This window comes from Rhagoletis zephyria, unplaced genomic scaffold, assembly GCF_001687245.7.
Source record: "Rhagoletis zephyria isolate East Lansing unplaced genomic scaffold, Rhagoletis_zephyria_1.1 Rzeph_scaffold_00161, whole genome shotgun sequence".
Classification (NCBI taxonomy): domain Eukaryota; kingdom Metazoa; phylum Arthropoda; class Insecta; order Diptera; family Tephritidae; genus Rhagoletis; species Rhagoletis zephyria.
The window spans coordinates 111,495-126,215 of NW_016157245.1; the positions used below are offsets into that span (position 1 = coordinate 111,495).

General features: G+C 34.7%; 1 protein-coding gene across 2 annotated transcripts in view; it reads left to right on the forward strand.

The window, feature by feature from the left end:
* The window catches only part of dpr13 (defective proboscis extension response 13), a 111,148-nt gene extending 98,721 nt beyond the window's left edge, over positions 1-12,427 (forward strand). For both annotated transcript variants that reach the window (XM_017606460.1, XM_017606452.1), the window contains one exon: positions 11,828-12,427. In XM_017606460.1, the coding sequence (XP_017461949.1) occupies positions 11,828-11,967 (140 nt within the window). In that variant the 3' untranslated portion in view covers positions 11,968-12,427. The remainder of the gene's footprint in view (positions 1-11,827) is intronic.
* Positions 12,428-14,721: the final 2,294 nt, after the last annotated feature.

Here is a 14,721-nt window from a genome sequence, read left to right on the forward strand (position 1 = left end):
ATTGCCGAGGAAAGGAGCCAGTTTGGAGGACTTGCAAAATAGCCAAAGAACTCTGACCTATTCAATAGTTTTCGGACAGAAGTCATTAGAATTGTAAAATCTATTCGTGGCCCACGGGAAAAGATAGGATATAAATGGCCCAGAAATCTGTGTACACAAAAATTCGGGTGGTCCATAAAGGTTTTTGGTATAGGGTTTTGTTGAATATGTATGTTATTTTGACAGCAACACCTCTTTCCTACTGAAGTTTTGGCAGAAAGTCAGCTTGAACAAAGTTAAGAAATATAAAAGATTTTGCTCGAAAAATCATATGACGTGCATTTTTAACTATGTGACTATGTTAACAACCAAAACTGTCTCTCCCTTGTGGCGAACATCGAGCATGCCATTCGTGAGATAGATGGATCCAGAAAGCGTCAGCAAAGTTAGACAAAACTAAGTTAAAAGAATACGCTACTGCCATGCTAGCCAACTACGCCCCCTTCTCACATAACTTTATTTTCGTAAATTGTAAAAACTACGATCATTCAGTAAATATTGGATCCAAATTGTTGGAAATTATTGCGAAAATTGAAATGTGAAGTAGAATTTTTGTACAAAATAATATTACAATGAAATTTTTGGAAAAACTCACTCAAGTGTGGGGCCTATTGGACTATGGATGTATGTAGGTAAATTAATGCATGTGTAATTGAAATTGCAAATATAAGCCTACTCACATATTTAACAAAAAAATGCGTTCAAAAGACTATGCAGAACTTTACCTTAACTTTGCACAACACGTTTCAGTACAATTTCCCACAATAGAAATTAAGCATTACAATTGTGGGCATATAAATAGGTAGGTATATGTGTGTATACGTACATACATACATATCCACATAAAACACCATGCAACAGGTCACCTCCAAATAGTTATTCACCATGTTTTTCCAATAAATTAAATTGCTTTTCAGCACCTGTCAGCGTTGCTTTAGCTGCACTTTAGCTGGCGATAATTGCAAACACTTGGGCGTCTAGGTACGGCATTTCTCAGGCTAACAAAGAAAGTTCTTATGTACGTGCACATGTGTATGTAAGTTGATGCTTGTAAACATGTGCTCACAATCAAAGTCAATGAACTGGCAAGCCATGGAAAAATTTATATGTAGAATGTGTAATAGGCAAAAGGTAAGGTATGAGTAGGAAAAAGCACAGATTGAAATGGTAGTCGTATGGAGCTCACGTGTGCTCTCTGACATGCAGACACATATTTATAGGAATTTAGAACAAATTTTAGTATAAGAATTGAATTTGATAGCAATATTGCTTTTACGTCTACTCCGTGTGAAATTGAATCAATACAAGGAAAATATAGAGACTAAAGTGATGTTGTACTTGCTCGCTAAAGCTGCCGTTTGCAACTAAATATGTTGTTGTTGATTATACAATATAAAATTTACTAAACCATAATAACAAAACTGTATTACATAACTCTCTATGTATGTATACAATCATGCAAAATAAGTACTAATATCCTCAAGTTCTACACATACCGACGAAATCGATAGTAAAAGAAGGTTCAGTGCTATCAGCAGCACTAAAAAATAAAATTAATTAGAAGAAGAAAATGAAACCCTTACCTAGCTGCATAGGGTGCTGTGGTCAGACCGCACCTCAACAAATGGATTATTGACGTATTTGGGAGTTTAGTAGTACAATTTCAATAGCAGTTCTGACAAAAGAAAATGGTATAAAAACCTAAACTTCCTTAGTCTCTGCCTCTATCTGAAAACGGTGGTGTTTTATTTTTACTTCTTAATGGGGTTTCTAAGAAATTACTACAAGCTACATTGAACCATAAGCACAATGGTTTTTCAGCCAAGTTATGGTTTGATTTTTTATAGTCAATAAGCCGATTATAAGAAATATGATTCAGGTTGATTAATTAAGAATAAATTCATACGTATGGCAGTGGCTGAACGAGCAGAGGTGCTTGCTGTTATTTGTTGGATTCCAGCAGTACGAACTCCGTCAGCGCAATACATAATTTCTATTTTTTTCTATTTTTGGTTTTTCTTAATTACGAAAAAGCCTCTGTGAAGTGCAGAACCGAATCAAGCGACGAAGAAAATTGATTCAACTTGAACATTTAAAGACACATTTATAATGCGGCTGTAGCTGAGTGTGTAAAGAGGCTTGTTGTTATTTGCTGATCCCGCCAGAGGCAACATGTTAATATGATAATACAAATTTTTGTTTTGTATCTCCGTATTATGAAAAAGCACCTGTGAAGTGCCGCACATAAACGTATTCAAATGAAAAATCGACAACCAAAAATTTGGATAATGTAACAAAGTTGTGGTTAATATTACCAAATCGATGTTGAAAATATCAACCAAGGCGTTATTAATATAAACCTAAAATTACGTTGATTCCTTTTCAAGTTTGAATTTGGTATTATTAACCAATTTTTGGTTGATTTTTCTCTCAGTGTACAAAGAAGTGTCTGCCGCTCGGATAAGGTGTTAAATTGTGGGTAGGGACCCTCTACCAAACCTTTAGGCGAAATGTGTGAGCACCAAATATTTATATACTTTTGGAGAGCGAATTCCGTAATAGTTTGACATCCTGCTCTTGCTCTTCATCAGCTTCTTATGTGCGTGTTTGTTTTATTTTGACCCCAAGGATCCAAGGTTGCATCCACCTGCATGGTTGGACCTGTTGGCACCTGTTTTGCTATTGTTTGCACTGATACCAAATTTAGCGCTAATCTTTCTCTCGACTGCTAATTAGGTTGTCTCCCATATTTCCTTTTGAAACTCACGAAGATAACCTGTAAATACATTAGGCGTGCTAAAGTTTCTGCCTTAACCAAGTCTTCTTCTAGGTTTTACTTTAAATGCTTCTTGTTATTTTTTTTCAAAGTTATGCTTCCATTGTGCCTGGGCTTTCTGGCGTTATGTTATGGACGTGATCATCCGAATTCCGAAAGCCGCGAATGGACAAGCTCTTCATTCATTTTATAAACTATGACTTAGAGCCGCTTGCATCACGTTTGGTTAACACTTTCTCCGAGCAAGACACCATATCGGCGTTATCGACTTTCTGTTATAAGCATGGCGTCGATAACGTAGATAACAATGTGTAACTAGGGGTAAGTGTTAGCTAGACATGGTACAAATGGCTCTTAATAGGTTAAGTTTATTTTCTGTCCATTAGCTCAATAATGTTTAATACTTAATTTAAGAATGTTTCATTTAATTTGAAAAAAATATCATTTAATTTGAATACATTTTCATTGATTCTGAAAAAGGTTTCGCCTTATCTGAAAAAGGTTTAATTTAATTTGAAAAAGGTTTCACATATGATGAAAATGGTTTCATTTAAACTGAAAATTCTAAATGATCCTTTGGCCATTTCGGGTCGATTTCCAACTTGATTGGGATATCTACGTTCGTGATGGACAATATTTTGACATTTTAACCCAACTTCCAGTGTGCGGTTTATACCTGCTGCCGAGCTGACGTTTAAGTTCGTTTCTTTGCGTCATTGGTATTCGCGTCACTTATACCTATTCGTTTGAGTCGTCGCTTTTTACGGCACACATGCCTTACTATGGTAGGGATTACTAAGATCATGAATTTCGATACCTTGAAACTTATACTTGATCCCACTATAATTAAATGAAATTTAGGTGATAATTTGCCAAATTTTTAATATTTATGTATAAAGTATGAAATATTAATTTTTATTATAGATATATCTAATAACTTAGACTTAAAAAATAATTTTTAATTAAATAAAAAATAAAAAAATAGCCAGCGGCTGTTCAAACTGTCACCCACTTAATTAGATAACCACAAAGGTACATATGCACCCTTTTTTACGCCAAAAATATCTGTAACTGTGTTTCAAGCTACTCTTTTTGCTTGCATTAAATAATTTTATTGTGGACTTGGTTGGGTAGAAGTTTTCTTTTGTGTATTTGTGGCCAAATAAAATTTAACAATGAAATACCATAGTGGACTATATAGTTTATCTACCGTCATCTTTCCTCACCAGGACACTTATTTGCGTTTGTTTAGTTAATATCCCCGTTAGCGTTTTAAAGGCATACATCGGTGTAAGCACATGTGTATGTATTTCCCCAAAATATTTTACTCATTTGAAGCTAATCACATTCAACGTTTTCAAGCATTTGTCAAATTATTTTGAACATGAAAAACCTTTCTTTTCACATAGTTCCACATGAGCTCACGCGCTAATTGAATTAAGTCGGCAGCTAACGGTGACCAATTCATCAGTTAAGCGCACACTCGGTTAGAGTCAGTCAAAGCCAATCAATCAGTATTTCATTCTATAATTTATTAAAAAAAAAATCTGCGCATGACTTTGGTTTTTATACATAAATACGCGCTTTGGTGTAGGTGAAAGTTATTTTGATTTATGCAATAATGAAAATTATCGTCAATTTCAAATTGTGTGTACATAAAACTAAGTGGAATTACGCTACGTTAAAGTACTCCTTTTAGCGGAAAGCAACGATAATTAACTGATTTGATTTTCTAAAAGAGATAATTTTAATTGAAAACGTTGAAAATTTACAAGAATATCAAAAAGTTACAAGAATAAAGAATAGTTAACGCAGCATTCAAAACTTATTTAGGCATAAACTAGCGCATTTCTTTACGAATGAGTTTATATGGCTATAACTTTTTGTCCTCTCCTACCGAGAACTAATAGCTGCGAACAAATAGGTACTTAGAATTATGGATTCTTGTTGTTGACTTAGGCAGGGCATCTATATACATACAAAATTCTATTACAGATATGCTTTAGTGTGCTTGATTTCGAATTAATACACATATGCATAGGCATATCTTCCACATATATGTACATAAGTAAGCATATAAGCAGTGCTCTCCTTTTAAATGCTAGAGGCAGTGAACTTAGCAATAAAGTATGTTCATATGCATATACATACATATACATACACCCATATGTTTATGCATAACTATAGGTGCATGTGAAGCATCCACTACAAAGTCACTTTACACGTACAGCATTACCCCTAAGACTAAGAGCGAACATAAATATACTAGCAGTACTCGTAGGAGCAAATAGCCAATGCAACGCATGTCGCTGACCTAACGAGAACAACAACGACGAGGACGCCAACAATGTAACACATTATGGAAGGACGCGCTCTAATGAACTCTACACATAAATTCTCAAAACATAGTGCAAGGATTGTTCAAAGGACACGCATGTATTTACGTACACGCATACATATAGATTTATCTATGTATGTATTAGTGAGGCGATGGCAAAAGGGATATTAATAATAGTAGTGAATACGATCGAGGGAAGTAAATAAGAGGATATTGCCAGTGCGATTTCATGTATTCCCACCAAACTGCTTAGCTAGTAAAGCAAAGCTATTGTCTAATTAGAAATGCTTTGGGCCATTGTCTGGCTTTAGAGCAATGGGAAATATCTTCGACGGTTTAACTCTTACTGTACTAAGAATTGCATAGTATATTAGATAATTGTCCTGCTAATCGAGGTAATTGATATACTCGTATATGTCGGTTAAGTTTAATTTATTCGAATGTCCACTTCTTACATTTAAAGATTATTAGTGTGGGCATAAGAAAATTCAAAGCAATTTAACTACTTTTATTGGTAAACTTAAATAAATAAACGCAACTAGCTTTGCTAAGCCTTGTAATACTCGTGTGCTTCTGGGTAGAAGTAGTTTTAAAAAATTTATGTTTGTTTGTATTGGTTTGTTTTTCCAAGTGTTAGGAAAGGCAGCTGAGAAGGAAAAAGCAAGATGACTCCTCCTCGACTCCAAGGTTCCCTATGAAGATTATCCGGTTGAGACCGATAGCTGACCCTTAGAAAGTTTCAAAATCTCCTTTGACTATCCGCGGTCGTCTACCAAACTCAAGGAGTTTACAACTTTGCTTGTCGCCATTTTCGCCCAGCGCTCCCTGAGCCAACAATAAACCCAAGTGCAGTCCACAGGCAGCCACTATGGGTGGGTTCAGGATGAATGCACTTAAAAGTATCCTGTCTGCCTCGTTAGTTACGGTTCCATTTTATCTGTTATGAAACCTAAGATTTCAAAGACCGCCGAGTGAAGATGGAAGAGTCAATATACTCACGAAACTATGGGCCAAATATAGTAAAACTGCGTTCTCAATTTTAACCTCTGACGTCAGGATATTTTTAAAGGGCATTAAAATTTTAGACATATTATTAACACAAACATTATTTAAAAAATTTAACATTGTGGGTACCAAATGAAAGAGAAAATTTTGTCGAACCTAAAAACATAACAGTTGTTGGTTTAAAAGGACGAATAAGTACTGAAAGTACACTTTTAATTAATTTAATTTTTTATGCTAAAGTTAGGAGCACAGAATTCGAGGATGTGGTCGTATTAGTTTATAATTTTTTTAAAAATAAATATTGATAATTATTTAAGTATATTCAAGGACAAAATTTTAAAAAGACATTTTGCATACCGATTCGTCTTTGTTCATTAAATATTTTTCAATTCTTCAGCCACATTGGTGTTCTAGATTGCACTGGGTTTTTTAAATAATTTTGGAATTAATGATATTTTTTAAATTTCAAAGTCCTTTTAAAGAAAAATGTGACGCGGAAGAGAAAAACTAAATACGCAATTTTACTACACTTTGCCCATAGCTGCGCGAATATATTCATTTTTGCGTGTTTAAAATTTACTGTCGCACGGTGTTATGCGTCGAGTTGAGGTAGAAATTATTAAAATTTACTCTGCAAGCAGATCAGACGGCCGTCTACCCCTGTTACCATTATCGCGACCCGCATTAACTGGCATCATTCCGTTATCGGATATCGCATCGCAGAAGCTGAATTTTCCGACAGTGGATCTTTGCCCCGTCCAATACATTTCGCATTTTCGCGCTGATGACAGCTAGCCGAGGTACAGGTGCATACCATCAAAACTGAGTCCTTTAAATGTTTGCTGTGATCGTAGTCAAAAGGGGGTCCCCTCCGAGGGATTATTCTTGTATTTCTTTGTAGCCTATTTTCATGTAGCGTATCCCAAACCTAGCGTACAACCCATTACCAATGGACCTGCAAGACCTATGTAAGTGAGTTGGTAAATTGAATCAACTGGCACATTAATGTAGCTCAATCCAACCTAGACATTGCTAAATATGAAGCATTATGGTATTTATAAATCGTAACTTTGAATACATAAATATAAGTATGTATCAGTAAGTATACCACACACTTATCCATACACATCAATACATAATTGAATCCACTTCTAAAGCCACATGTATTCTGAAGTTAAAAAAAAAAACTGCTGTCACCATTTTCCAGTAAAATTTTTTTTCCGGAACATCTGACTAAACTAAAAAAAAAATGCGATAAAAAGTCGAGTTGTAAATTCTGCTGCACTTAATGTGTTAACACATTAAAATAAATTATTTATATACAAGTGTGCGCATTGGGGTATTTATGTGCATACATATAAGCCTCTGTTCATACTTGTGTGTATTTTAGTGACTTACGAACGTCCGCATGGTATTGCGAATAAAAATGTAGCAACATAAAACGCTAAACATAAAAATTATACCAAAATTGTGTATGCTGATTGTTGTAGCTTGTTGAATGCTGATGCAAATTGCGTACTGAATGCCGAATGAATTTAAATGTAATACAAAACGTGGCGTATTTAAAGAAATTGATTTTTTTTTTTAGCATATTTGTAATTTTGTTTCAACGCCGTTGATTTGCCGGCTTTCTGCGTGCGGTCGTTGAAGTTTGCTACAGCATTCGCTTACCACAAGCATGCATATGACAAATAAAATATTTTCTGTGTGCGCGTGTAATAAAAGTAATTTATGAAAATTGCAAAACCATGAACTACGCGAACTCCATGCCATTGGCGGCAAATTCCTAAGCCTACACTCTGTTAGGGTACGAAGATAATTCGCATGCGCATATTTGTGAAGCAAAACGTCGCCAGAAAACTAACTGCCATATATGGGATTGTAAATATACATATGTACATTAGGGTGCATCACTAAAAAAAAGGTAGCGGTTTTCCTACAGGAATCATAAAACTTATATTTTAGGACTTCGGCCAGAATGTGTTTGAAAAAAATATCGTTATTTTCATCCCGTTGATAAAATTTATAAAAAGCTTCCAAGCTTTCGAGCTTTACTTTTCTATGCACTGAAGCAATTTTTTAGAAGAATTTTGAAAAACTAAATTTATTTATAAAAAGTCGATTTTGGGGGTATTTTCAAATGGGACCGGTTTACGTAGTTCTTAATATTTTTCCGAAATATTTCAGCATAGGTCTTAAAATATAACACATTTTATAGTTCCAATGATAAAATGGTACCGATTTTATTTTATTTTTTTTTTTTTTGTATGGAGAGTGATGCACTCTAATGTACATTCATACTATTGCAGTCATGTAAAAAGACTACGTGCTGCCACAAATACCGAACGCATCGCTTAACGTTGGCAAAATGCTACAAACCAAAATACAAACGTACAGTATCTGTGCGTTAGTTTGCGTATGTGATGTTGTCAAGCGCCGCAAAAACCGCAGTCAGTCAGTCACTCAACAGTAAAATAAACCCACATTCGCTTAAGGCAAACATATACACATGCAAATAAATTGCTTGTACAAATACCACACTACACACACAAAAGCCTGTGGCCAAACCGGCGACATGGGTGTTGATGGCTAGCGAAAGATGCGAATGCGTCAGCGATGACAATAGCGTACATATACTATGTATCTCCTTATGTAATCGATATACAAAATACATACTAGGGTGGCCGTCAAAATATCAACATCATAGGGCGCAGTTTTATGTGGCTCTACGTGCAAAGTAAAGGCAACCACAAAAGAAAAAAAATAAATAAATAAAAGAAAAATAAAAATTCAGAGATCGCTACCAAGGTTAAAAAAATTTTATTTTTTTCAAATCGTAAAAAATTTACCAAAATATTGACTTTGACCAGCTATGTGTAAACCAGCGAGTCTATGAATTTGTTTAAACTTATCAGATTTCTAGTAAAAATTATGTGAAATTTTCGCAATTTAAAAAAATTTAAAATTTTTTCAAACCCTGGTATCGACCCCTAAAAATATTTTTGAAACTTTGAAATTTTCGTAGCTATTTTAAGGAACACCCTAATACATACATATATATGTACTATCTATATAACTTCGTATTGTGTTGGCTAGCATTTGTATGGTTGTGTATTTGCACAGATTGACAAAACCACAACGACAGCAGTGTTGTATTGAAATATTCGAATGCACAACAGAATTTGTACATATGTAGCCAAAGCAACGCTTTTAGTGTTCGGCAAATAACGCATTGGTTAAGCGTTTGTTTGCTTGCTACATGTAACTCTCATTGTTGCCATAGTTATTTAACTGTTCCACACATGCCACAATTTCGATTACGCATAGATACGTTGTTTGCCTGCGTCATCGCGGTTATATCGCTGCATGCATTCTGTTATATGCTAACATCTACATAAACCGTCTAAACTCATTACGAATTCGAAGTTGTGATATTTAAATTTTCCCAATTTTAAACTTTCTAAGCATAAAATGACGAAATAATTGGAATACACACGTATACCTCCTTAGTTTCTTTCTCTGAAAACTCAAATTTTGTATCTTTACTTTCCCTTAAAATCACTTGAATTGGCTTCGTAAACGAATTCTAAGTTCGAGGAGTTTCGACTGGGTGGAGTTAAAAATAGAATCACACAGAATAATCGTTCTAAAAATAAAGCCAACATACAGACTCTGTGGACAAATAAGTCCCGATGAAATATATTAGGGCTCTTCAGGATGTTGTGGAAATGTTCTTGGATTTGCAATTGGAATTGCATTTGCAAATTTTATGTTTGCTGCCATAGCAAACATGTGTCTTTTACTGTCAGCCGTACAGCCCTATGGTGTCCCGGCCCTCATGTCGAAAGTATAACAGTACTTTATCGGCCAGCGGCCATGTTACTAACTGAGTTCTGATTTGGGGTTAGGTTTAAGTGGCCGTTACCATGCATAACCATAAATAACCATGGCAGCTTATTTATTCTTCCTCTTCTTCTTTTTTGACTCTGTAACCGCCTAAGAGACATTGTGACGTAAAGAAAATTCTTTTCGCGCTGTCGAAAGTAGCTTTAAAATCGACAAATATATGGTCTCTGTCAATCCTTTTACAAGAAATGGCATATTATGAATACCTGGTCAAAAAGTTCGTTGACGGTGGGCTTCAGTCTTTCTCCCAGCTCGATAAGACATTGTAACCGACCTTGTAAATCGACGCCTCCATCATCGACTGGAGGCTCGGGTTTGCCTTTCTGGCATCTTTCATAGCTGCTGCCATTCAATAGGGTGGACATGTGTTCCCTCCATAATTTAAGTCACAAGGTATCTTACAGGAGTTCATTAAATTCAAATAATCCCAGGGATTCTAGAGAAAGCGCATAAAAGTGGAGCTCTCAGCGCTATTTGCTGCACTTCTTCCCGAAAACATGGCAGCCGTTAGCGACGAACTTGGAGTGTCAAGCCAAATACACAAGAAACCATAAAATTTAGTTTTAAAAAGCGAATTTTAAACTTTATTTGTAAGAAAAATTTCGGTTCATTAATTTCAGAAGTCACAGTGCAATATTAAGTTTTTGTTAAAAGAAAAGGTTGCCTAATATTTTGTACAACTAATTTCCACATTACGTAGTAAAAAGGTTCAGTAGACAAACTAAAACTTCATTCCAACCGTGGTATTAAGATTTGTACCACGATCTGTTTGTTAGGAAAAATAAAAAAAAGCCTACGCGTTAGAAACTATAGCAGCTATTTTGGAGATCACCACATCTCCTCATCAGATTTCTCTTTCTAGACCTCAGCAGGGTTCGAAAACCCATCTCGGATGTACAAAGTCAGAAGCGCTAACCACTGAGCTATGCAGACCCCGTATAACTTCTACCGCTTAGACTTTGTTGATTTTCAGATGATTCAGAATCTTGTCTGCGGTCCAGTAGCGGTCCAGTAGGTCTCGCTCACACGCTATGGTAATGGCGTATCTTTGCGACGCTCCTCTGCTACTTATGGAGCTGTGCGAGCGCTGGTGAACGGCGCTCTGCTGACGCTGGTGAACGGAACATTGCGAACGATCGCGTGTCGCCCCTACGTGAGTTCACGGTAGCTTGTGGCGGATGGTATACCGGAGCCGATTTTAAGCTCGGGAGAATGAGATTCCGTCCGACGACCTCACTTCGGTTAGATCTATGGTTCTCTGCTTCGGAGTGGTAGTGTCTTGTGGTGTTATATAAAGAATCACAAGCAATCCCTCCATACGGTTGTTGCTATTCAGCCGCTGACTATCCTGTTAGGTTGTGTCGCTTCTTTTATAGGCCGCCTGTGTGAGGTTCGTTGGTCGTGTGGTTACATGATGACGATGGGCCACATGTTGTCGTGTCTTTTTTCGTTGGTTGTATGCAGGTACACGTTGCCGTATTGCTCTGGTATCGTGTCATGTCGTATTGTTGGATTATGTTGGATTCGTAGTTTTGCGCAATCCCACCACCTACCTTTAGCATACAAACTTTATGGGTCAAACCGATTATTAATCATACAAATATGTTGTCCGTATGTAAAGGAAAACAAAGAAAATAAATTTAATCGCTCATGATCTGGTTGTAATCGCTTTTAATAGCTAATAACATGCAATTTTTTTTACACTGCCATTACTAAACATTTTAACTAAGCTAGCGCTTTTACATTTTATTTTTCCTCAACAGGTGATAATCCAGCAGCGATGTATCATGGGCATGTCGGCGGCTCGACTAAATCATATCAAACGCATTTGCATGGCATTATAGCCATAATAGCTATGGCCTACCGAATACTACAGACATATATACATGTAAACCTGGGATAATTACAGATGAGACAACAACGGCCATAATGACGCATCAAAGTGAAACTGCGCATACACATATGAACACATACATACGTATGTATGTTTACATAGTATAAAAGGCGGGACTGGAAACAAAAATAAACAAAATGTAAACACACACAAAAATTTATTTGGGTAAGCACGCTATATGGCCGCGAAACTGGAGCAACTTATACTCACACACTGACAGACACACAAAACTACACCAACACATATATGTACGAGTAGTTAGTTAAGTTGAATAATGTAATGAGGCTTTGAATAGGCGGCAGCATAACTATATTTTTAAGTACATATGTACATATAAATATGCGTATAATTATAGTAAGTATATAGGCGTGTGTTAATAGTTAAGGGCAAGTGAACGAATTAGGATGAATACAAAAAATATAGAAAAAAAAACCGTAATGATGTGCAGTAGTCTGAGAATTAAAAAAAATAACATTTTTTTTATGGAATTAGAGAGCCGACTTTCGATGAGCAGCAAAAATATTTAACACACGGACTTGCCACATTTGAGTGTATTTTTTTTCGTTTTCTATACTTAGTATAAGTATGTAGGTAAGTGTGCTTGCTGCACGTACATATGTAGTAAATAATTAGAACAGTTAAATGTGGAAGTAAATCAAAATTTGTATGTAGTTATCTATGTGTGCAAGTGTGTGTTTAAGTTAGTGCTTTGATATAGTAAATATATACAACTGATAAGAGTGTAGTGCATTTTGTAATGAAAATCCGATGGAAAAAGTATATTTTAAATTTTAGCTAAGTAATATATAAATGCATATTTAAGTACTAACAAATTAAAGAATCAAAAATATCAATTTGAAGAATTTTTTATTACAAATGATTTTCTTTTACTCAAAACGATAATTTTGTAAAAAACAAATCAAACTACTATTTTCACAAACTAATTTGATTAGGCTTTTAACAAATGGAAAATGAGAAAGTAAAAATATGGAGTGATTTTTGTAAATTGTACATACATTTATAGTGGAACTTAAATGATAAGAAAGATCTTTTGTAAATTTAAAGTATAACTAATTGAGAAAGAAAAAATGTTGCCAGATTGTAATTTAGTTAAGTCTCTTTTAGATAAAAACGCAAGGGAATAAAATACATAGAGAAATTTTGATTAACAAAAATAGCTAAAAAGTAAGTAAATGCATGAAAATAATGATAAGATAACAAATATAGTATAGACATAATGATAAGGTCACACACATATTGATAAGTTTAGACAATTTTTTTTTTTATAATTTTTTTGTAAAAGTAAAGTTCATTCCACGACAAAACGCATATAAATCAAAATTTCATTATTTGTATAAAATTGTTTAAAATTCATCAAACTTCCGTGAAAATTTCACTCTTTTTATGTAAAATTGAAAGAAAAAAATTGTGTATTCAGTTTCATAGCCCATTCAATTTTGATATAAAAACTAAGTATAGGCTTGCAGTGGCTACATTATGTCTATCACTGTAGTTAATTACCAGTAAGTTGCTTAATGTAAGGATGAGATACGAAGAAAAAATAAAATAAAAAATAAAAACACAAACTAAATTAAAGTTAGTTAAGATAATTTTAAATATCAAAAATAGCAGAAGAAAATCCATCGAAATGCAAGTAAAAATATTTGGTGATCAATTTTTTCAAAAAATCACCGAAAGGGATGCGGTGTCATCCTTCTCTCTCGGTAATTAAGTTGGTATGTATTATATAACCAAACCATCTTTAACTTTAATTTTAAATATTTAATCCCAAAGCACTTTAAAAGTTCTTGGGATTTCTAGTGAATACAAGAGTTTACAAAGACAATGACTTCTTGAAGCAAATAACTTTTTTTTGTTTATCAAGTAATTTATTACTCATACTCCTTAGTCTTCAACATTGCCTCATTAAGTCTTCAGAATTTTTGCGTTTTTTTTTATACCAAAATAGTCGTTTGATTCAGTGGTGACCTCTTCATTCCACTCAAACTCTTATAATAGAGGCATTTTTTCAGGATTTGAAATAAGAAACAGTACTCAAACGACTTACTATAAATTCAGAAAGTACTCCATAGCAATTCGCAACCTAGGTCAAGAAATTTTTACCTTAAGTCCGATCCCTGCATTTTCTTGGTGGAGAAGCACGTTTTTCTTTAACAAATGCGATCACATTTCCTTCAAATCGGTGTCGAAAACAGTGTTGCCATTTTGGTTGAAGTCTAGAAATTTTTTTCGAAAATAGTTTTCGAAATTTGAATTGTGGTAGATTAATTTTGTTTTTGGAGGATTTCGCAAAAATATTTTTTTAATGTTATCCAATTTTCTTCGTGATTGATCGGACCCTTCATGAACGGCTGTTTCTAGCACAAAGTATTTTTGTATCCTTGCCTTTCTTGAAGTGGAATTTCGAAATGAGGTGCTTTTCTTTCGGCCTTGTTCAAAACAATTTGAGTCGTTTTCCACTTTTAGATTTTTTTTTGTAGATTTTTTCGGGAATTTCAATAGAAAAAAATATCTTTGATGCGGCAATACTGTTCGAATCTATTTAACGTATAAAACTCGAAATATTTACCACAGGTATGACAAAAACTGTTACCATGTCGTCGGTGGACAAACCCGCCGTGGCCTTTTTAAGAACGTTTACCTGGGTAATTAATTCTACTGCTTTTACTGTTTCGTGGTTTATGGTGATGCATTCACATTCCGTTCACGGCTACAAAATGGCGCAAAATTTCGTCTGATTGC